The sequence below is a fragment of the Brachyistius frenatus genome, unplaced genomic scaffold (assembly GCF_029030835.1).
Source record: "Brachyistius frenatus isolate BFR_SWC_R1_liver_20210118 unplaced genomic scaffold, ASM2903083v1 Contig_187, whole genome shotgun sequence".
Classification (NCBI taxonomy): Eukaryota; Metazoa; Chordata; class Actinopteri; family Embiotocidae; genus Brachyistius; species Brachyistius frenatus.
The window spans coordinates 185,228-206,395 of NW_027210786.1; the positions used below are offsets into that span (position 1 = coordinate 185,228).

The 21,168-nt window shown below is 44.4% G+C and overlaps 1 protein-coding gene across 1 annotated transcript in view; it reads right to left on the bottom strand.

The window, feature by feature from the left end:
- Positions 1-21,168, bottom strand: part of kidins220a (kinase D-interacting substrate 220a) — a 43,227-nt gene that overhangs the window by 9,796 nt on the left and 12,263 nt on the right. The window contains exons 17-25 of the mRNA XM_069718184.1: positions 20,917-21,017; positions 20,370-20,555; positions 20,037-20,177; positions 18,771-19,008; positions 18,495-18,586; positions 16,274-16,418; positions 15,614-15,776; positions 2,649-2,827; positions 456-667 (exon numbers count right to left, since the gene is read on the bottom strand). Coding sequence (XP_069574285.1) covers positions 456-667; positions 2,649-2,827; positions 15,614-15,776; positions 16,274-16,418; positions 18,495-18,586; positions 18,771-19,008; positions 20,037-20,177; positions 20,370-20,555; positions 20,917-21,017 — 1,457 coding nt within the window. The remainder of the gene's footprint in view (positions 1-455; positions 668-2,648; positions 2,828-15,613; positions 15,777-16,273; positions 16,419-18,494; positions 18,587-18,770; positions 19,009-20,036; positions 20,178-20,369; positions 20,556-20,916; positions 21,018-21,168) is intronic.

The following is a 21,168-nucleotide window of genomic DNA, read 5'->3' on the forward strand; positions in this document are numbered from 1 at the left end:
AGGAAGGAACGAGGAGAGGCAGACGGGGAGGTAAAGCAAAATAAAAATCATAAAATAATATGAGGGAGCTCGTGCACACATAAGACAAAATGCTGCAGGGAAAACTAGCTTTTGGTTCATGGTCAGATGGCACAATCAAATTCTGTTTACTGCACGATTAACCCAAGTTTAACAGCTGAGGGGGACAATACAATGCTGCAGTTTGATAATGTGCAGAGGACGGAGCAGCTGAATTCAGAAAGGCCCTTTCTGGTGTTTGCTTCTGCTGTTGCTGTTATGTAGTAGTCAAGAATTCCAATTTTGTTTCATAGTGTTGATAGTGAACAATATGTACTATTTTTGGATTATGAAGATGATGACATTTTCACTTTTTTACACCCATGTAGACCACTAATAGACTTTTAGTGGTAGGCGGAGGACGTTATATCCATACAGGAGCCCCTGTCATGTCTCACCCGGTTGTAGAAAGGGTGCTGAGGCCCCGTCATCCCGCTGAAGTAGGCACTGTGGGGCTGTGGAGGCAGAGATCCAGCGAAGGAGCCGGTCGGAGAGCACGCGGCGGAGTGTTGGCCGTAACCTGACTGCGGACGGGGCGCTGCCTCTTGCAGGGGCAGCGTGGGATAGTTCACTCCTCCCATGTGCATCTGCTCCCTGGCCGCACGCACATCTAAGAGAGGGCAGAGCCAGGGGAAAAAGAACAACGCGGGGAGAGAGAATGTGTTGGCGATGACTATAAAGACCCTTCAGATCCACCCACGCATCAATAATTTAGCTTCATTTCATCATCTCTGGAGAGTTCAGACAGTTGTGAATCCAAAGAGAAAAATACATATCAAACAATTGACGTACACAAGAGTTAAATTCCTTGACTCCCAAATCACTGCAGGGAATACAACAAGAACATTGTTCCTGATCGTTGTCCTTATCCAAAATAGAAGACAATCAAACAACTAAATACTGGAGAGAAAATGGGTGCAGATGTTACGATTACAGCGACCTTCAACAGTGAATTCCATTCTCACTTTGATTCCTCTTACTCTGTTTGCTCACAAACAGCAGGCGTGCTGATATTCTGTTTTCCAAATTATATGCCAGCCACGTGACGATTCTGGCACATGTAGCCCCTTGCTGTCCCTGACAAATAAATCCACCCATGTAAACAAACAAAGAAGACCATCTGAAATCATCGAAATTATCTCACGCTGTAAGTGCTTTGCCACAATTGTTTTCACGTAAATCAATTTGACTTTGAGAGAAGTCGAGTAGGAGCTAAGTCGGGCAGCTTCGGTAAAACCTCCCAAATTAAAGTTAAATAAGCCCGAAGACAGAACAGAGTGGCTCTGTGTGGCTGGCAAGAAAGTAAGAACCAGAAACAGAAGCAGGCACCAGAATGTCTCCTGGTTATACAAGTGGCTGCTGAATGACATGCTGAGTGAGACCCAATCCAGCCTGTGAACACAATGGGGGCCTTATGATGTGAGTCAGGCTCATGGGCGGGTATCATTGACAGCACTGCCCACTGGCTGGCCACAGGACACTGGGCACCAAGTACCAACTGGCCGCGGAGGGAGTGGAGGGAGCGGGATGACTGGGTAGCGGCGTCGGTCACCTTCCGCTTCCCTGTGGACACGTGCGGAGGTGAGAACGCTCGCACACTTTAGGGAACGCACACAAATACAAACACATGTTTCAGGGATATTTGCACGACACGAACCAACACACATTTAGGAGAGGAGTCTTAAACCTGCAGACTGGATGTCTGGTTGTAGAACTTAGTCAGCTACAGCCCTCCATGACTCAAAGTTGGCTCAATGGAACAGACTTTCTCTGTGTGTGAATGTGTTCTCTCTGGTCTCATAACACTATGATGCAGCAGCTTCACACTAGGCGTCATTGACACTCATGTATACGCTGAATGGATGCTGACGCACGGTAGCAAAAGTACAGCGCCACTCGGGCTCGCAGTTTAATACTGAAGCACGATTACGTCACTGGAGCTACAAACTGTGAAATGTGGTGCCGCGCTACAGGCAGATTGGTGACAGCAAGCGAAAATATTGTCCCGGTTCCACGGGGCTGTAGTGAAAACCTGCTCGACATTTGATTGTTTGGAAATGAGAAGCAAGCTGTGGGTTATTGAGAGTCCCTGCAGTGGGCGATTTTAGAGCAAACCCCGCTGCAATGCTATGAGTAATGTCACTGCCAAATGAGCTGGCACTGAATCCAACACATCACAGAGGAAAGTTCTCCGTTTCTCCATGCTATTATATTCTGTCGTTTACTTAGTTTATTGTTTTGTCATGTTATAACAACTGAACAATATACCGCAGATGCCAAATGAGCAAGTCCATTTGCTGAGGACAGTCATCAGGGAAACAACAGAGGGAAACGTCAAGATCAAGAAAACCTTCATTTTCTCCCTTCCGGTCCAAAGATCTCAACAAGACGAAACACATTTTGACGTCATAGACAGCACTCTCCAACGCAGCAGCGCCCCAAAGACTCGTACAATTCATGCCAGAGAGCACTGAAGCTATTCTGGCGGGTTATGATGACCCAACACTATTCGTTTTATGACATTTAATGCAGATTTTTTTTTTTCCTTGGGCTTTCCGGCCATCTGTGAAATATACTGAGTGTATACGGACCCGCTATGATCTCCCTGAGTTTGGGGTCCAGGTTGACGGTGCAGGGCAGAAACATCTCCACATCTCTGGCAGTAAGAACGGGCGTCCGGGAGGAGAGGAAGACCTCGAAGCTACGGATGTCTCCATCGATCTCCAGCAGAGGCTCCACGTCCTTTGTGGTGGGAATATTCTTAGAGATTCTTTAGAGGAGAAAAAAAAAACACGTCAAATACTAAAAGTTTATACATTGGATCGAATGTACCGTCTTCAAAATCACTAAAAAATCTGCATAGAAAAGAAGTTACAATTTGATTGACTTCTGTTTGTCTTTACTGTCAAAAAGCAAAGCGATAGGGGATGAAACAATAAAGTGTAATGCCTTATTGGCATATAATTGAAATATGTCAATTCTGACTTGTGCATCTGTAGCAGAAAACACATTCGGATGAAAAAAGAAAAGAGGAAATAGCAAGCAGTACTGTTAAGATTGAAAAGATATACCAACGGTCATCATCATCATCATGAGAGCAGACAGATAACTGGATTTAGAGAAGGCAAGATAGAGAAGGTAAAGGGGGGGTGTTCGAGGACAGATAGGGTGAGGGATGTTATCTTTTCTCAGCAGAGGAGGAAACCTGAGAAGATGACAATCAGGGTAATTTAGCAAGCAGCAGACGGAAGCGCGTCATGATGCGCTGCGACAGTTTACATGATGTTTGTTATCGCAGACCCAAAGTAAACGCCATGTTTGGAGATTGTTCCATTACTGCGTGATAGAGTTTTTCCGGTCTATACTGCAGAAGGAAACATCACCCTCGAATCATATTAATAACATCAGGTTAGAACAATTTATAGGGTTCAATTTCGGAGACATTACATTGAGAATTCATCAAACGCTGCAGCATACAGGCTACATTAACGCTTTAAACCAGGAGTTCATGAGTAGCAAAGGAAATATAGAGTGTGAATGCTGAAACATTATGAGGTGGGAAATTTAATTCCACTCCACAAGGTTAAGAAAAAAAAAAGGTATCAGTTTAATCAAAAACAAGGTAACATGGTGCCAAGTACACAAGGGATGCAAGATCCGACAACCCGAGGAAATCAGTACATCTCGTTGATCCTATCGTTCGGACTGGAAAATATGAAACTCGGAGTGACTTATGACTTTGGCCATTCATCAGGAGAGTGTGCCGCGCTTATCAGATGAATGAGCAGACTCCAGTGGGGAGTAGACATTTTTTCTCATCTCTGCCTCCATTTGTCATCCGGACCCGTCATCATTTTCTCAGTCGTTGCTTTTCACTCCCTGCATCCCGCTTAACCTTCTCTCCTTCCACATCGACCCCGACTCACACGCCTCCCCGTACGTCGCCCAGTCTGTCTACTGGTGCACTTTGCTGAGAATACAGCCCAAAACGTTGGGTTTTTCCCTCGGGCTGATTTGTTTTCGAGACCGAACAGAGGCAGGTCTTTCTGCGACTTGATTGGATGATTAGTACCATTGCTGCAGCATGCTAGCTAAGTCAGCATGAGGTCAGCTTCTGGCGAAGGTTCAACACAGCACACTGTTAGCTGATAATCCAAACGATCAGTTAACCTAATTCAGTTATCTATACTGGCCGAAATGTCCCCTATCAGCCCGATTCACTGAGGTTCTCTCACCTCAGTGATTGGTGGTCAAAAACAAAGTGCAGCGTGTTCAGTCACAAGTTACATAATTTCCATTTTTGGCTTTTAGTTGACACTGCTGTCCAGACTGCTTCCAGTGAGTGAACAGGTAGGGGTCCAGTCTTCTGTTCAAGGACATTTTGACAGGACAGATGGCTGGTGATGGATGCATCTGCTGCTGCAGAGCTCGAACCTGTGACCTTGTGGTTACAGGATGTCTCCAACCAAATGTACAAGTCTGGCAAGAAATACAAGGATGGGGGTGTCCTAGAAAGACATTTTGACATGCTCAGACATAGTGAGTAACTTAGATGTGAAGATATTTTACCACAGGGACGGGCTACATTTTGCCCGTGTGCCAAACATTACCTGTTAATCTTAAAGTGGAGATTTAATGACATCAAATTTGAACTAAATCTAAAGCTTTGCTCAACTTTCACTTATCTCCCTGATCCGATATGATCTCCCTGCAGAGATTCACCTTTTACAGCAGCCCAGGAGGGTCACCCCCCCGACCCACCATCCCCACCCAGCTGCCAGAACGGACTCACATAGACTGAAAGAAGACAGAATAGGCTGTGAGCGAGGAGGACAGCGAGGCACAGCTGGCTCCCGTCGACAAAGCCCTCTCAGTGTTTGTTCCATCAGAACCCTTAACAAGACCCAAAAGGTCGAGGAAGCTCCATGTTGGCACACAGAAGAACTCTGCTCGTGTGACCTCCGCTGCAGAGGGTGAGTGGGATTCGGAAGGCACAGATGTTACCTATGTGAGCGCGCGCGCGCGCACACACACACACACACACACACACACACACACACACACACACACACACACACACACACACACACACACACACACACACACACACACACACACACACACACACACACAGCACCAGCGTTGGTGACGGCGTCAGTCAAATACCAGTGAGAAAAACAACCGTGTAATAACGTCCACCGCAGACACCTGAACAGAGAGGATGGGGATATTCAAAAGGTACAGATGAAGGGTGGAGTGTGTGTATTTGAGCGCATGTACAGGCGTATGCCCAGTGTGTGTGTGTGTGTGTGTGGTGAGGGGCAGGAGGAGGGTGTTTGGTTCCTTTTCTCATGAACTATATTAACCCGTATGCAGACGGAGAGAAGCCTGTGCTTTCCCCCATTTCCAGCTGGCTCACTGCTGTTTATTTGTGGGTCTGCACACACAGACCAACAGGAGCCAGTGACTCACACACACACACACACACACACACACACACACACACACACACACACACACACACACACACACACACACACACACACACACACACACACACACACACACATGCATTCACACAGGGCACTTCCTTTTGCTATACAAAGACTACACTCCAAAGACTTTCTTAGGAATTTTGTGTCTGTTTATAGGACCATCGAATATAACCATCACAAGTAAACACACACAAATTAAAAACAACAACAAGGAAAATAACGCTTGTGATGTTCTAGTGACAGAAATCTTGATCTACTACATCATCCTTATTTGATACATTTATTATAGCCTAAAGAGTTAAAAATGTGATCATTTTCTGCTATTTATTACAACTAAAAGAACTCATTCAAGAACTCGTTCATCTTGCTTTATTATCACAGTCAGCTGCCTTTAGAGAAAATGAGATAAGTGGGACAAATTCATCCTGAATTTATGTCGCCCAACAACAAACGATCTGTTGTAGATACTGTTGAACACTGCAAACGTATCGTAGCGTCGTCGCCTACGAAGACAAGCAAGAGCTGCTGAAAAGAACAAGTCAAGGACATCCATTCAGACAGATGGAAAGAAATAAGGAGACAGTGAGGGAGTCAGAGGTCCATTCCTGATGTTCCCAGCTGACTGGTCAGGCGGTGAGCGGAGCTCCCACTTTAATTATAGCCTCATTAGGTCATTATTAGACATCAGAGAGCACAAATGAATGGATGGTGGAAAAGGAAAACGACTGAAAATACAAGAAAACACACAACATGCTAAACAGCATGGTGTTACAAGACCAACAGTAACCAATACAAAACAAAGGCCAAACAAAACCACTTTAAATGCAGCCAACTAATGACGACTTGTTGGCATTAAGCAACTGAAACAACACTTTACACTTAGTCAGACAGTTCATCATCAGCAATTAGTTGCTAAATAATAAGATGGATGTTCGGGTTGGAGCAGCCAGGAGGCTGCTTTCAAGTGAGAAAAGGCCGTCAAGAATCTCAGCAGCCATTCTTGAACAATGGGCCCATTGACAGGAACCAGCTTATAACTGCTGCAGTACAGGCGCTTAGGTCCAACCACTCTGTGTGGCGTGGCCACTGGGAGCTTTCTGAGCTTATCCAAATGCTAATAGGTCCCAAAGCTGACTGGAGCACAGCCTTTCTTCTCCTCTCAACCTCCCACACACTGCAGCTGATGGGAGTGAGCAGAATTCGTGGCTCTATCCCTTCCATGCTCTCTTTGGGCACTGGAAGTATGAATGTGCCACTTGACTTTGCTTTACAGCTGCCCTCTGTGCTTACGGACGACATTCGCACACACGCCACAGAGAGGTGGTCTCTCTGCCAAACATTTCCATAAAGGGGCCCAAAGACAGAGAGATGCCTGCAGAACAGACAACCGCCTGTGCACATTGTGTTTGAGAGGCTCAAGAGTTTCAATGTCAGACACTGTGACCAGTACAACAGCGTGTGGGTGAAGAAGTTAACCAGGCCTGGGTCCGGCACATTCCTCTCCTGGTCAGAGTCGTGTCAGAGCCCCTGGCAGTGACTGCCGAGGCGCGTGGATGAAAACAGCGAGGCCCTCTCTGGGAAAACAGTGGACAGGCACGTTGGCGCGTGGAGCACAGTGGCAGCATCCATGCTGAGGGAGGTTATTGTTACAGTGGAAGCTGCCAAAGCCTCCACCACCCAAAAGGCAGAGGGAGAGAGCAAAAATATGTTTTCACTTTAGATGACGCCATGTGCTTTGTCTCCTTAATATCCAGACGTATTTCCTTGATTTAAATCAAATGCTTCAAGTACTGTGGACACCCTCTGTCTCTGCTTTCCTCTCCCGCTCTAACATTCTCTCTCTCTCGCTTCCTTGTCTTGGCAGTGCCAACTGACAACTTGTGGCAGCGTCTGCTTTCCATATACATTTGTGGCAAAGTTTAGTCCAGTAATTGAAACTCTCTTGTACTAAGCTGGACCTGTGCATCCCAAAGCAAACCGCAGAGACAAGCAGGCTAATGGGAAACACACCATGCTGATAAAAACCGAGCGGCTTTCGGAGCGAGCGGCCTCTCGGTGAGACGGGCTCAGGACTCAGTGGTTCCCTGAAATGTTGATTAAACTCATGTGTCGCGCCGAAACGGAGCCTCCTTGTTCCAGACCCCAAAAACCTTAACTGAACCCTCCACTCAGACTAACTAAGGCCTCATTCCTGACAAATAGTAAAACAGTAAACCTCAGCCTGGTGATTTATGCACAGGAGGAGACTTTGGAGCATCCAAAGGCCGTGGCAGAGTTTGTTCCTTGTGACACTAATTGCACCGCGGAGTTCGTATCGGCCCATGCGGTTGTTGGATAGCTGTAATGGCCAGTTGATAGGCCATATGATGCGGAGTTAAGTGGGGTAGACTGCTAAAGTGAAGACAAATGTGCAGCAACAGATAATATATCTGGAATAAGTCTGTTATGGAACTGAAATCCATACAGTGTGTGATAAATGTGACAAATAAAGCTTGGGAATCTCATGCTGAACCAGTAATCCTCTCTTTCACTTCACTGAAAGGGGCGCCTGCATCAGAAACGAGATGAGGGAAGGACGGGAGAGCGTCAATGAGCACGGGAGAGCACGAGAACTAAACAATGAGAAAAAACGAAAATGTTGTAGGATGAGACAAAAGCTTCTCCTCTCCAAACTGTGTCCGGGTTAGTGGCAAAGCCTCGCCTGACTTTTAAGAACCGTCTTTAAAAGCAGATTGCTTGAGAGACCCGAGCAGAAAAATCGGATAAGCAAATCCTTGAGCTGCACAGCGGCAGCCCGATCACATGCCAAATTAAAAGCTGCTTTTTAAAGTAAAGATGGGGCAGAAAAGGACACTTGTGATCCCTTTCAATACAGTCTGGATGGGCTAAATCTTTATTTTCCTGCGGCCTCGCTCACTTGTCAAGTCATTCTTTGCCATTTTACACACACACACACACACACACACACACACACACACACACACACACACACACACACACACACACACACACACACACACACACACACACACACACACACACACAAACCCTAAGAGGGCCTGACCTACATTGACTTTTGGAGGGCCAGGATGTTAACGTAAGTTAAGGGCCGGATGTGTGTGTGTGTGTGTGTGTGTGTGTGTATACATAAAGTATGTGTGTGCAGTTATCAAGAGTGCCCGTGGCTCCAGCGGTGGCTGAGTGCTGAATCTTGCTGTCCGTTAAAAGGTCAGCGCCGACCCTCTTGCAACCCTGCACTGCTATTTATAATCAGCCCCCCCACCTTCCAGCAGTTCCAGCACAAAGAGACGGCAAAGCGCGCGCGCGAGAGGGAGATCAGTGATAATGCTCAACACTGCAGAAATACCAAAGTATCAGGCAGATGTCTGCTTCGCAGCCCTTCCCTCTTTTTTTTCTCCCATCTCAGTGTCACATTTAAATGTTAATCCAACCTTTTTGTCACTGATGGACGACTCTGTGACTAAAGAGCAAAGGCCAGTCAGAGGTGAATTTGAACTGATTATTTGTGCTTTGTACAAAAAAAGAGAACAGAGCAGTTCTCTTGTTTCAGCCCAATTAGAGTAATCCCTCAACCTCGGCTTACAGGCAGAAAGAAAAGGGCTTTAAGGATTTTCGAACAAAGAATGCTGCATAACGTTCTTTCCGTGCTCACGTGGTAGCCTCCACGCACAAATACACAGTCAAAAACTCCTCCTGTGCACACACACGCCACACACACACACACAAACCTCCTCCTGTGTCACCTGTACACACTAGCCACGGCTGCCATGTTTTTTTGTTTTTTTTTCTGATTTTAAGCAGCTCAGCAGGGGTTGAGTGGTGTTGGGAGCTGGCTGATGATGATTCGTGCCTCAGACCCCGCCGGCAAACACCTGAGGGTTGGAGGAACGACAATGCAGGCCAAACCAACACATACGCATTAACACACTGCACAATGCAATCAGCAGAGGACCAGTTTCACTAATATAAACAGCCAAGTGGGACCCAGGGGACATGTGCATGAATTTGTGTGTCCACCACCTGGACTGTCTCAGTTGGAGCGGCAGCATCACCGGAGGCTTCGAATACGCCCGAGACATTAACACACTACTGGCAAACTTCTCGCAGTAATTCTGCTGGTATCTGGGCTGATCTTCTATAGTATCCACACACACTTCTGATTCTTTTACCTTGTTTTACCTCCTGAGACTGAAGGCTTTCTTCTCACCCACTCTTGGTGCCCTTTCTTATCTCTTTCCGGCTCTCTCCCTTTTGCATCTTTATCTCACACCAACCATAGTTTCTTTTTTTGTCCCCGGCTGTCTTTATCTGCTCGTCAGTCAGGTGGTCTGATGTGTGGTCTCAATGCCGGTGTGCTATCAGTGATGGAGCCAGAACTCTATTGAGATGCAGGTGACTTCACACGTGTTTTTAGGTCTCTGGGCAAATGGCAGTGCAATGAGCGATCGAATTATTAGTTTTACTACGTATTTCACTGAAATACCTCTTGTGTGTGTGTGTGTGTGTGGGGGGGGGGGGGGTAGCACAGGGACAAAGGGCCCTCTCAGAGGACGAAGAAAGGGAAGAAAAACATTTTGAGAATTTGCTGCACATCCAGATTATAGAATGTACCACGAAAGTGACAGGAATTCACATGAACAATAGGCCACGTGGAAAAAGAATAAAGACTTTTCATTTTGAGGGCAGGAAAAGTTCAGAAGTGTTCATTATAAGAAAAGAATAGGATCTCATTATTTTTTGTGGACAGATATTTAAGAGCTTATTAGAGGACTTCACATAAAGGGAATCACCCACATGAGCTTTGGAATGGTGCTTTTATCCCAGCACATAATTGCAACCAAATTACAATAATTGTGCCAATTAAAGTAATCCTGAATGAAGAGAGTGTCAACTTAATGTTTCAGTACTTGGGATAAGAGTCGCTCTAATTAAGACTGAATTGCAGGGCTACATATTCATTCAGACTGTGTGATTAGTGAATCAAAAAAAAAAGAAGTTTTGAAGTGTCCAAGAAGTGCCTGGCTCTAGTCACGTCTTTGAAAAGGCGATTGTTTGGTGGATGAACGCAGGGTCCGGCCAAAACGGAGGATGAAGGGAAGAGAGAAAAAGGAGATTATTCAGAAGCCGCAACCTGACGAAGAAAAGCACAAAGTGCATCAAGAGGCTTTTCGCTTACAAACACTCGGAAACACAGTGAGACTGCACTTTGAAACGGTACAATTTTACCCGAGGACAAATTCTCTGCCGTGTTCTGCATCCTGCGCTGTGTGTGCATGTTTGTTGAACACAGCCTGCATCTCAGGGTCTGATTAATTACACTAATTCTCAGAGGAGTTGGGGGTGACATATGTTCTTGCACTGGTGTGAGAGCTAGCTCTGTGTATGTGTGTGTGTGTGTGTGTGTGTGTGTGTGTGTGTGTGTGTGTGTGTGTGTGTGTGTGTGTGTGTGTGTGTGTGTGTGTGTGTGTGTGTGTGTGTGCGTGTTGTTCATGTACCACATGCATATGATTTGTATATAACTTAGCATGTGTGCATGCATATGTTCAATTGCAAAAACTTGTGTCGCAAATGCTGTTTCAGTTAGAACATGTATGCATTGCTACAACTGTGTGTAAAGTGTGTCGATAAGGGCGTGGCGTGCAAGAGTTTGTGTATGTATGTGTGGGATGTGTAATGAACAGAAGATTCAGGTGCTGCGCCAGAAATGCACTCCTGACTGCAGCGGGGGCATCCTGGCACAGACAGGGCACCAGATGTCAGAGCAGTGCAGGAACCTGCTCAGTGGACCAGTGACACTTCTTTTTCTTTTTTTCTTTTTCTTTTTTAGAGTTGAATCTGGGCGTCCAGGAATAAACTCTCTGAGGGTCTGACTGAACCCGCCCTCATACATCATTAGGTCCAAAAATGTTAACCTCCACAAGTAAGACTACTTCACTTTCAAACAAATCATCATCATCATGAACGAGTGGGTTGTTTTAAAGGTTGCTGAAAGTGGATGCAGACAAGCAGGAGATGAGCGTTTCCACTGATCTTGGATTCAGCTGTGCTTCGTTTTGTCTTTGTTTAACAGACCTTGAATCAAGGAAATAACAACCCACAACAATCACAAAGTATCACAAAATAGTAAACAATACCCATCACAATTCCCAGAACACATTAAAAACATTCAAATTGCTAATTTGTCCCAACAATCGTCCCAAACCCAAAGACATTCAGTTTACTATCCTACAAAACAAAGCAAATAGCAAACAGAAAATCCTTACATTTAAAATGTACTTGAAAAATGACAAATTATTAAATTTGTTTGCTGACCCACTCATTGGTTGCCTAATTATTTCAGGTCTACATGACACCATCACTTCCGCTGTACCGTTTTATTTTGTTTTTCGTTTGCAAATTGAACTGCCTACTGTCCACGCTGCCAAATCGCTACATTACAAAGATAAATTATTTTTTGTTTGTTCAGCTGCAAATTTGGTTGGTTTGTTCTGTTTTGACCACATGTTTGATTGTTGGTGTCTTTTGTTTTTAGTGGGTTGGTCTGTTACCAACTTGCATTCTGTTGACTAAGGTAATATTATTACATACTGTATATGCTTACACAGAGTATATTTAATGTAAAATTATGTCGGTATGTATACAAAATCCAATCAGATCATATTCTTGAAAGAGACTATCTGCAATTTAAGCCGATTTTTAAGCAAATTTTGGTTGTTATTCACAAAACACAAACCTCCAGGAAGATTACCAACTCTTCACAACAGGCACTCTGTCTAACAGAAGTGTATTTGAAGAACATCCAGATTCCGTGTTTGCTCAGTCACTTCAAGTTACTCTGCAGAAGAGCTTCCATTAAATGGCAAAATGTAATGGGATGATTCTAAACAACATCAAGGAAATAAACATACAGAGGCCCATTAACAGACTTTGGAAATGGCAGAGCTGCTTTAAAGTAATAACCGTAAAGCAGGAGAGAGCCAGGTTAGCTCTAGTCATTAAGTCTCTAATGGCAGCTAAAACAAGGGACAACTGACTCCTGAGAAGAGACGATACAGAGAAAGAAGGAATGACATCACTGGAAATGATTGTCACAAGGCTACAGGCCTCAAATTCAATTTGCTAGTGATTAAAAAAAACAGCACTCGAAAGATGGACTTGGGGTTGTTAATTTGACGTCTACAAATAGGACGACTGTTCCAAAGCACTTCTTGTTTTGTTTTCTCTTCAGTTTCTTTCAGTGTACTGGGCAGACGGTGATGCTGGCTCACTGCTCAACGTGTAATTTGTAGTTTTCCCAGCAGATCTAGAGGTACAAACATTTTAACTACGCTCTGTGCGTATTTGTGCATGTAGGTTTTTGAGCCAATATCTTTCACACGCAGTGCCATCTTTGCTACACAGTTCTTTCCCTCTGCTACCTTGTATTATTCTGGGTAGCCCCACGGTCTCAGCATTAATGATAGAAATCGCTGAGGTTATTAAACGATTACACATTCTCCATCAGATTAGGGAGGCTGCACTAGCCCGCTCCCACTATGGGAATTAGCACCACACTTTTCTCTTCACGTCGTGTCCAACAATGACACTTCACAGCCCTTCGTGGATGCTTGTTATTGCCAAGCAAGTTGCTAAAAAAAGACATTTCACTGTTTTGAAAGCCCGCGTGTGTGTGTTTGTGTGAGATAGGTGGGAAGGTGGGTTTCTATTTTTTCTCTCTTTTGTAGGAGTTCAGGTGAATGCCACAGAGAGCGGCTGTCACCTTCTTCACTGGAAGGCACCCTGTGTTATTTTTACACTATTTTGTTGAGGTTTAAAGTGTGGTGGATTAGTTTAGATTGTATGCGCCAGCTAGCCTCTTAAATTAAAATGTAATTGAGACCATCACATTTAAAGGCCAGGATTAAACCTGTTTCTTTTTCTTTTATTTGCACTGATTTGGATGGAAATAAAATACAAATACAAAATAAATACAAATAGTATCCAATTCATTCCCACAACATCTGTGTAGTTTATCCATCCCAGGATTTATTAAGATATAATATTTCTAATGCTGTGTGCACTGTGGTATACTGAGCTGCAGTGAGCTTTACAAAGAGGAGAGGAAGAGCATGTTGCCTTGTGACTGAGATGCGGGGCGACAGTTGACCTATAAGAGGCTGACTCACCCCCACATTCACTTCACCACTAATATATTCACTTAGTAACGCTCAGGGGAAGTGCAGTGTAAAAATGGCTGAGCACAACTCGTACACATGTATTCATACTAAAACCCAAACAAAGAACACACACGAGATCTGAACCACGTGCACGCTGCAGTGACAGAATTAAATAAAGGAAATTGTCGACTGCAACAATACGATGTGTGCACGTGAACGGTGCATGTGCAAATTCATACGTGCTGCTAAAAAGGAAAGCGAAGCAGAGACGCTATCTATTTCTCGAGCAGACACGGCAGACAGGAGAAAGACCCTGAGGTTCTCCGAGGCCGGTCAAGTGCCCGCTACGGGAAAAAGACAGAATAACTCACCCAGAACAAAAAAGAGATCTGAAGAGCCTCAGATCACAAGAAAGAGGAAGAAAAGAGCGGAGACAGAAAAAGATACGCAGACAGAGGCCCGAGTCTTATCAGCGGAAGATTGGTGCAAGAGATAAGGCCTCAAGGCAAGGCGTTGTGTTTAGCCTGTTCGAGGCTTCCTGTCATCATCATTAAGGCAGCTTCTTCGACGGCCACTGCGGAACAGAGCAGCCATTCGGAAAGACACGCAGTGAGGAAGAAGATAAGGAAAGACAGGACCGTTGGTCAAAAACAAGATGATGGCTATATTAAGCCTAATGATTAGTGGAAGTACAATCCCATGCTGTGGTAAAGGGCCCCCGATTCCAGGCCTTTCGTTAGATTTGGAAACAGGCCAGGATTTAATGAATGTCTCAGAGTATAATTCTATCTTCCAGTATTATCCTCCATAAAAAGTTACAGTAAAAGTATAGATTTTTTTTGTTGTTAAGGGTGTCTACTATACTTTCAAAAGGCAGAGAAATACAGCAGAGAAGTGTAGTGAGTTTCTCATGTAATTCTTCATTACCACACACACACAAAAAAAAAAAGCAAGGTAAGACTTATCGTCCTTTAAAAAAACAAATTTAATGAAAAACCTGATCTAATGAGGCAGCGGTTTATGTTGGAGATGGGGGATGGAGGGTTGTCTCCTGAATCGAGCTGGATGACTAGCTGACAGTAAATGTCTGTGACACTTCCCTGCCGCAGGAGTCGCGGGCGCTAGTGTATTGTGACAGAGTGCAACCTTTAAAGGCCAGCGACTGATGCACAGCAGCACCCAAACCCGGCGACTCAGCCTCTGTCTGTCTTGTCTGTAGCGAGCACGCCTAAGAGCATCCGTGACCACACAGGCACGAACGCTCATACTGTACACGGTACAGGACAGGACTTTCTCTTTATTGCTCCACATTTGAGCTCAAGTTGTTCCTTGTACAGTTTGAAGGAAAAGTGTCCCTTCGTGAATCTCGAGAAGTCCAGGCAATAATTCAGTCATCATTTGCCTTGAACATTATGATCAATTATAAAATCTGTCTGTCAGTTGCCAATTAGTGGCACTTGCAGCCTTTGGCACTAAACGTGCACTGATAATGTGGCCCCCATGGAAAACAAAATCCTCTACTGCCATCTGCTGGTTAGAGTTAGTTACATTAGTGATTCACGGAGCAAAAAATGGCTCTTTCCTGACTCCACCTCTCAAATTTGTTCTGGCTTGTTGATCTCTTCAGGGATGATTTAGTGTTTTTATAGCAGCAGCTGGGTCATTCGGTATCTTTGACCTAATTCCCATTGAGATCATTCAAATTTGATGCTAATGGAGGTTTCAGTCTGCCAGTGCCGATCTTGAGTTAGAAAAAAAATAGGAAAGGAAGGTTGGAGAGAATAAAAGAAAGAAGATATCCACGTCTAATAAAAAAAAAGTCTGTAAATCTTATGGATCAGACAAATAACTAATCATGGGATAACTGTGTGTGCGTGTGTTTACCTCTCATAGACGGTCTTGAGAGTGACCTGGTCAGACACCCCATCGGCCTCTTCCAAAAACAGGATGATCCATGACGTCCTGTAAGGCCACTCTTCGGTCAGGTTGATCCACGATGCCAGCCGATCCCAGTTGAATATGATCTGATTGGCCCGCAGCAGACGACCTGTCAACAAAGGTGCAGGAGATTAGGGGTTGTTATTCCTATCTGCAGAAGAAAACAAATTCCTCCTGATCAATTGATCTCGTGTCAACCAGCTTGTTGTTAATTGATTAGTGCATAAGTGCTTTTCAAATTTCCTGTCTCTTCTGTCACTGTACCCTTTACATAATTCATTAAAGATTCATAAATCTCCGCGCATAATTTTTTATGTCATATTTAAATTAAACATATGTATAATTGATCACAATAATAAGTGATTAAACTTAGAAGCAAAATGAACTCCTAAGTACAAAGGGTTGATTAAATGCCACTTTAGTAGCCACTTTAGTCCCTAACGGTCTAAAATTAAATCTCATTAGAGCTTTGTTTTGTAATTTTTCCTCCTGCAGCCCCAGTAATAACAAACTTACATTAGCCAACAAATCCCCTTGAAAAAGAGTTGATCAACTTTAACCCCGATATGAAAACCAAATGACTTTTGACAGTGGTTCATTGTTTACCTGTGATAGAAACGATGTTGAGCAGCCGCCTCATGGTCTGCGGGCTGATGTCACAGAACCAGTCCTCGGTCACCAGCAGTTTGGTCAGGTCAAAGGACATCTGTCTGGTGATGGTCCTCTGCATCTGGCGGCGTCGGTATGTGTCCTTAACAGACAAACAGTCGCATTAGAATGAGGTTGGAAATCTCACATGTTCGGATTCAATTTGTTTTCAGGTGGCATGACAAGATTAAGATATCTCCAAAACTGTGGTTTGCTTCATTTGTTGTTTCAGGTCAACTTGTATCAACCAAATCATCGCATTTCACATCATGTGACACATACAAATAAATAAATAAGAAATTCTAAATTCTAAATTTGACAGAATCTAACACGACCTGAAAAACAGGAACAGCTATAAAACCAAAAGAGCCGCAGGTCACTTAAGAGCTGTACACTGTTTATAGAGGTCTCTAAAGTTAGATCTCGAAGTATGCATCATCCCTGCTGCAAGCTCTGCATCATGAGACAGGAGAGGAGGCATTTCAGGGTCGCCATGTGATCACAGGCCATGCCGTCGTCAGACCTTATGCTTGAATAGATTGGGAATACATGTAGATGAAAGGAATAAGTTCTCATGAGCTCATATTCTTCCTTCCTTACTTCCTGTGCACCCTACCCACTTTATAAACAACCCAATTATATATTTCTGGACAATTCTTTTCACATTCAAAAATTAATTATCTGAATATAGTATATCAGTAACTAATTCCGTAGCATACAAGCAGTTCCCGACTGTTAAAAAAAAAAAAAGGCAGCAAACGTTGGCACCTTAACCCTACAAATGGGTTGTGGGTTGGAATAAATGGGAATCTTCTCTTGCATACAATCTGTCCTTTTATGGGCAAAATGGTTCTAAATCTCTGTGACTGCAAAGAAGAACTCAAAGAGCCACTGTCCACAGCTGAAAAGTCATGACACACAGGCGAGCTATTGACACAGATCTACCGGAGAACATCTGTGATGATATCAGACAGCTGCCATGGTCATGAGCCAAGGCGAGGCTTTTGGTTGACTTTGAAGTTGTAACGCCAGTCTCATGACCTCTTTCTCAGAGATGAAACATATGGCCACCACTCAGTCAGAGCTGAAAAGGTCTGTCATACTCACACGTCTGGGTGGCTGACTTTCGAATATATATACTGACTTTTACTGTAATTTCAGTGTTATTGGTTGATTTTGACGATTGCTTGCGTAGTTTAGAAACATAGAAATGCTCATATAAAAACTTTGACGAGCTTGATTTAAATAAATGAAAATAAGATGTCATCCCCAACTTGAGAAGCCACATGGAAAAGGAGAGCCACTAATTCATTTCCCCCTCCTGCCCTCATTTTAATCTCCTCTTGTAGAAAGAGGGCCCTCCTGCCAAGAGCTAGCTAGTGGCGGAGGGCGTACAAAAAGAGAACGCTGCCCCGTAATAAAAGGGCCAACACTAATAATTGAGGGTATTAGATAAACCCGAGGTACAAACAAATGTCAAACAAACAAACAAGACAGGAAGGCGGGAAGGAGGGGTGGTGGGAAGGTCTCGCAGGAGGGAGGAAGGCATCAGCGACAGCAGCAGAGTCACTTAGCCTCCTGCCAGCAGACCTGGTGCCAGTGTTTTGTCACAGGGACCCACTGCTGCTAGGCCTTGTCATTAGGCTGTGGCAACGCAGCAGGAAGGATAAACAGCCATTACATCAATTACACCAGGAACCTTGGCCGCACACCGAGCACCTCTCTCTTTTCGTCTCTGCGTGTCTCCTTCTGTCCTCTGGCCTCTGCACTGCCTGCCAACACCACGTCTGTACTGAACACCCCCTTCAGGGAGGAGGCGGGAGAGGGAGAGCAGCGAGGGCTTCTGAGGCGGCGGTACCCACCGGAGCCCAGTGTTTTCTGTTCAAGTTGAGGTGGACTGACTGCTTTTTCCTTTTGCCTAATTAATGCAAAGGCATCAATCATTTCTAGACATGAGTATTGTGGGAATGAAACAACAACAAAAAAAAATGGTATGTTACCTTGCGTCACCATTTTAATATTGTATAAAATCTCTGCAATTTGTTATCCTTGGCTCTTTTGTTTATTAGCGTCTTTCTTTTAGCTAATGAACCACTGATTCCATCCTGTAGTTAATCCCACCGAAACACTGTACATAATATAATCCTGGCCTATACAAGTAAACATGAAGAGCTGTTACCCTGCGGTTCAGGGTGCTTTTGCTGCCAAACTTGCACTGATCTTGGGCCAGGCTGCTCTGAGACACCTTCCTGTCCATGTCTTCGTGCCATCCTGAGAGAGGAGGGGAAAGGAAGAGACAGGGTCAACAGATCAACTAAGTATCACTACGTTTTAAACGAGACTGTGTTAAAAACAGAAAACAGCATCCGTGTTAATCAAATGTCCTAAACTCCATGCAAATGCCCTCATATTTGTATATATTAGAATGCGTTGGGTGTAAGCGCTGGTCTTTCACCCTCAGCAGGCAGTGCCTCTCCGTTGGTGGGGGTTGCCATGCAAATCCTTCTGGCCGTACTGAGTCCTCTGCTGTTGAGGAATACTGGCAGGTGGACGATGTTTCTCATGTAGTCGTGTCCGTTGATGTTGGAGTCTCTCAGCACACTGTTGAGGTTTTGGTTGATAGCCTTGATGATAATATGGGGGTCGCTGGCAAAGATCGAGATGAACGGGCCTTTAGAGAAGAGGACCCTCACCTGGAATGAGAAAGGAATCATAATTTAGTTCAACATTCTTTTAAATTGCAGAAAATATAATATTAGCCTGTTGAGTCAATGTTTTCATTATGCTCCAAGACACGGGGTTTTGAAAGTGGACTGGGCTCGAGTCATATGAAAAACATAGTTTTACCCACAGCAGATCACTCTGGGGTGTCTAGTGCTTTAATGTGAAAATGGGTTGGTGTACAATCTAATCAATATATGACTTGACTGCTCAAAGCAACTGTCAGCTGTAGTAGTTAAACTTAATGACTCCTGTGAGAGCTGACTCACATGGTGCTGGGGATTTCCACCCTGCTAACTAAGGGACATTGTCCAAGTGTCACAGGACATCGATTTGTGCTACATGTATTCATGGTTTGTTAACCCCTGGCCAGCACCCTCGGGCTCGCCCCACAGGACGATGAACCTCCGTCCCTGAAGCAGCTGTCAGCACCATCAACTAAGGCGCCATCACATGATGTCTGCATCTTTTAATGTCTGGTGGGAAAACTACACAGACTGACGGGGCGGGGGATAAAGAATTCATTTGGTAATTGATAAATGTGTAACCTAAAAGAAGTGGATTCCGGAAAGCTGTCTGAGTCTCTCGCATCAGAAAAGGGTTTTAGAGTGACTGGGAGGTGCTCACACAGATGAGAAGATTACATTAGCACGCAGGAGGTTGCCATCTTCTCCGGGATTACTTCACCAAATAATAACATTTCGCTAAAGGAAATTATATTACAGCAGCTGGGAGGAAGAAATCTAAAATTGGAGGCGAGCTGCGGCAGCTGGGAAAACCAAGGTGGCTGCACTGCACCAGAGATGTGTGGGCTCTGTGCACAGGTGAAAGACCCACTTTAAGTGAAGGACACATGGCATCTGTTCCACAACAGTCCGTCTCCTGGTTACAAATGTTCTTGAGTGGCAGATGTCAAGAAATATAATTTTTTCATTATCTTGTTACCGGTTCAGAGGAAGCTGCTCTCATCTTTTATCTGCCCATACATGCAAACACACACCGTGTCCAGCATCTGCAGCACTTTGTCCTGTTCACAAGCGTCCAGCCCATCAATGATAACCGCCATACGTGTCTGGTTCTGGGTGAAGCCATCGATGGTTTTAGCCATTTTTGACATTAGCTCCACTTCATGCTTCAGAACCTGGTTAGAGACATGAAAAACACAGTGACTCAAAGCAATCTAATTTACAATGTTTATGCATTACAGGAATTTGATTGGATTAGGAAGTACAACTTCATAACTTCGTAAGCAAATGGAATGTCCCATTAGCTATGACAACAGGATTTCCATTTACCCTTGCTCAGACACAATTACTAAAGTGCATTATTCTACCTTCATAAATCCCTCACTCTTGAGCCTGTGCAGGTTGTTGGCAGCACTGTGCAGGCGTTTCCTCTGGGAGTTGAGGACAGAGTCGGCCACCTGCCACCAGGTCCTACAGTTGAGCAGTAAGGCCAGGCCAACCACGCTGGCCATGCCTACCAGCACTGCATTCACTGTCAGATTCTGAGGGTCCACCTGAAGAATCAAGAGAGTGAAACTCAGTCAAAGACTTTTACATTTAAGCAGAGTTGTGTCTACACAAAGTCAACTTGGCAGACCCCCTTCCCCTGTGGCTACTTCTGCCCACATGAAGCCTCATTGTTCTACCCACTGCCTTTCCGCTCTCTTTAAACACAAAGAATATGAATCTTGGTGAACACAAATGAAGAATCCACATTGGAAAACTCATCACAAACAACTACAGAATTACAGATTACAAAGAGCACAACGACCGGGAGGATTTCTTAGCAAAGAACTAAAATACAGAAACCCATGCAGTATTTCAGGATAACTCGACCATCTAAATAAACAGCTTTTTTTCCTTGTTTAAACTCACCTTAAAGATTGCCAGCAGTGCCATACCAGTGATCAGGCAGCCAAGTGTCAAGGCAAACAGCACAAACGAGGGAACACAACACGTTTTCTTCCACTTTTGACCTGAGGTGTTGGAGGAATGTACACGGTGATATTAGACAGATACACAGAGGGGACAAAACAAACACCATATTTTGGCATTACCCCTACTGCACCTTCACACACTGATACTATTGAAGAAGTAGGTAAATGATAAACAAAACACTGCTCAACA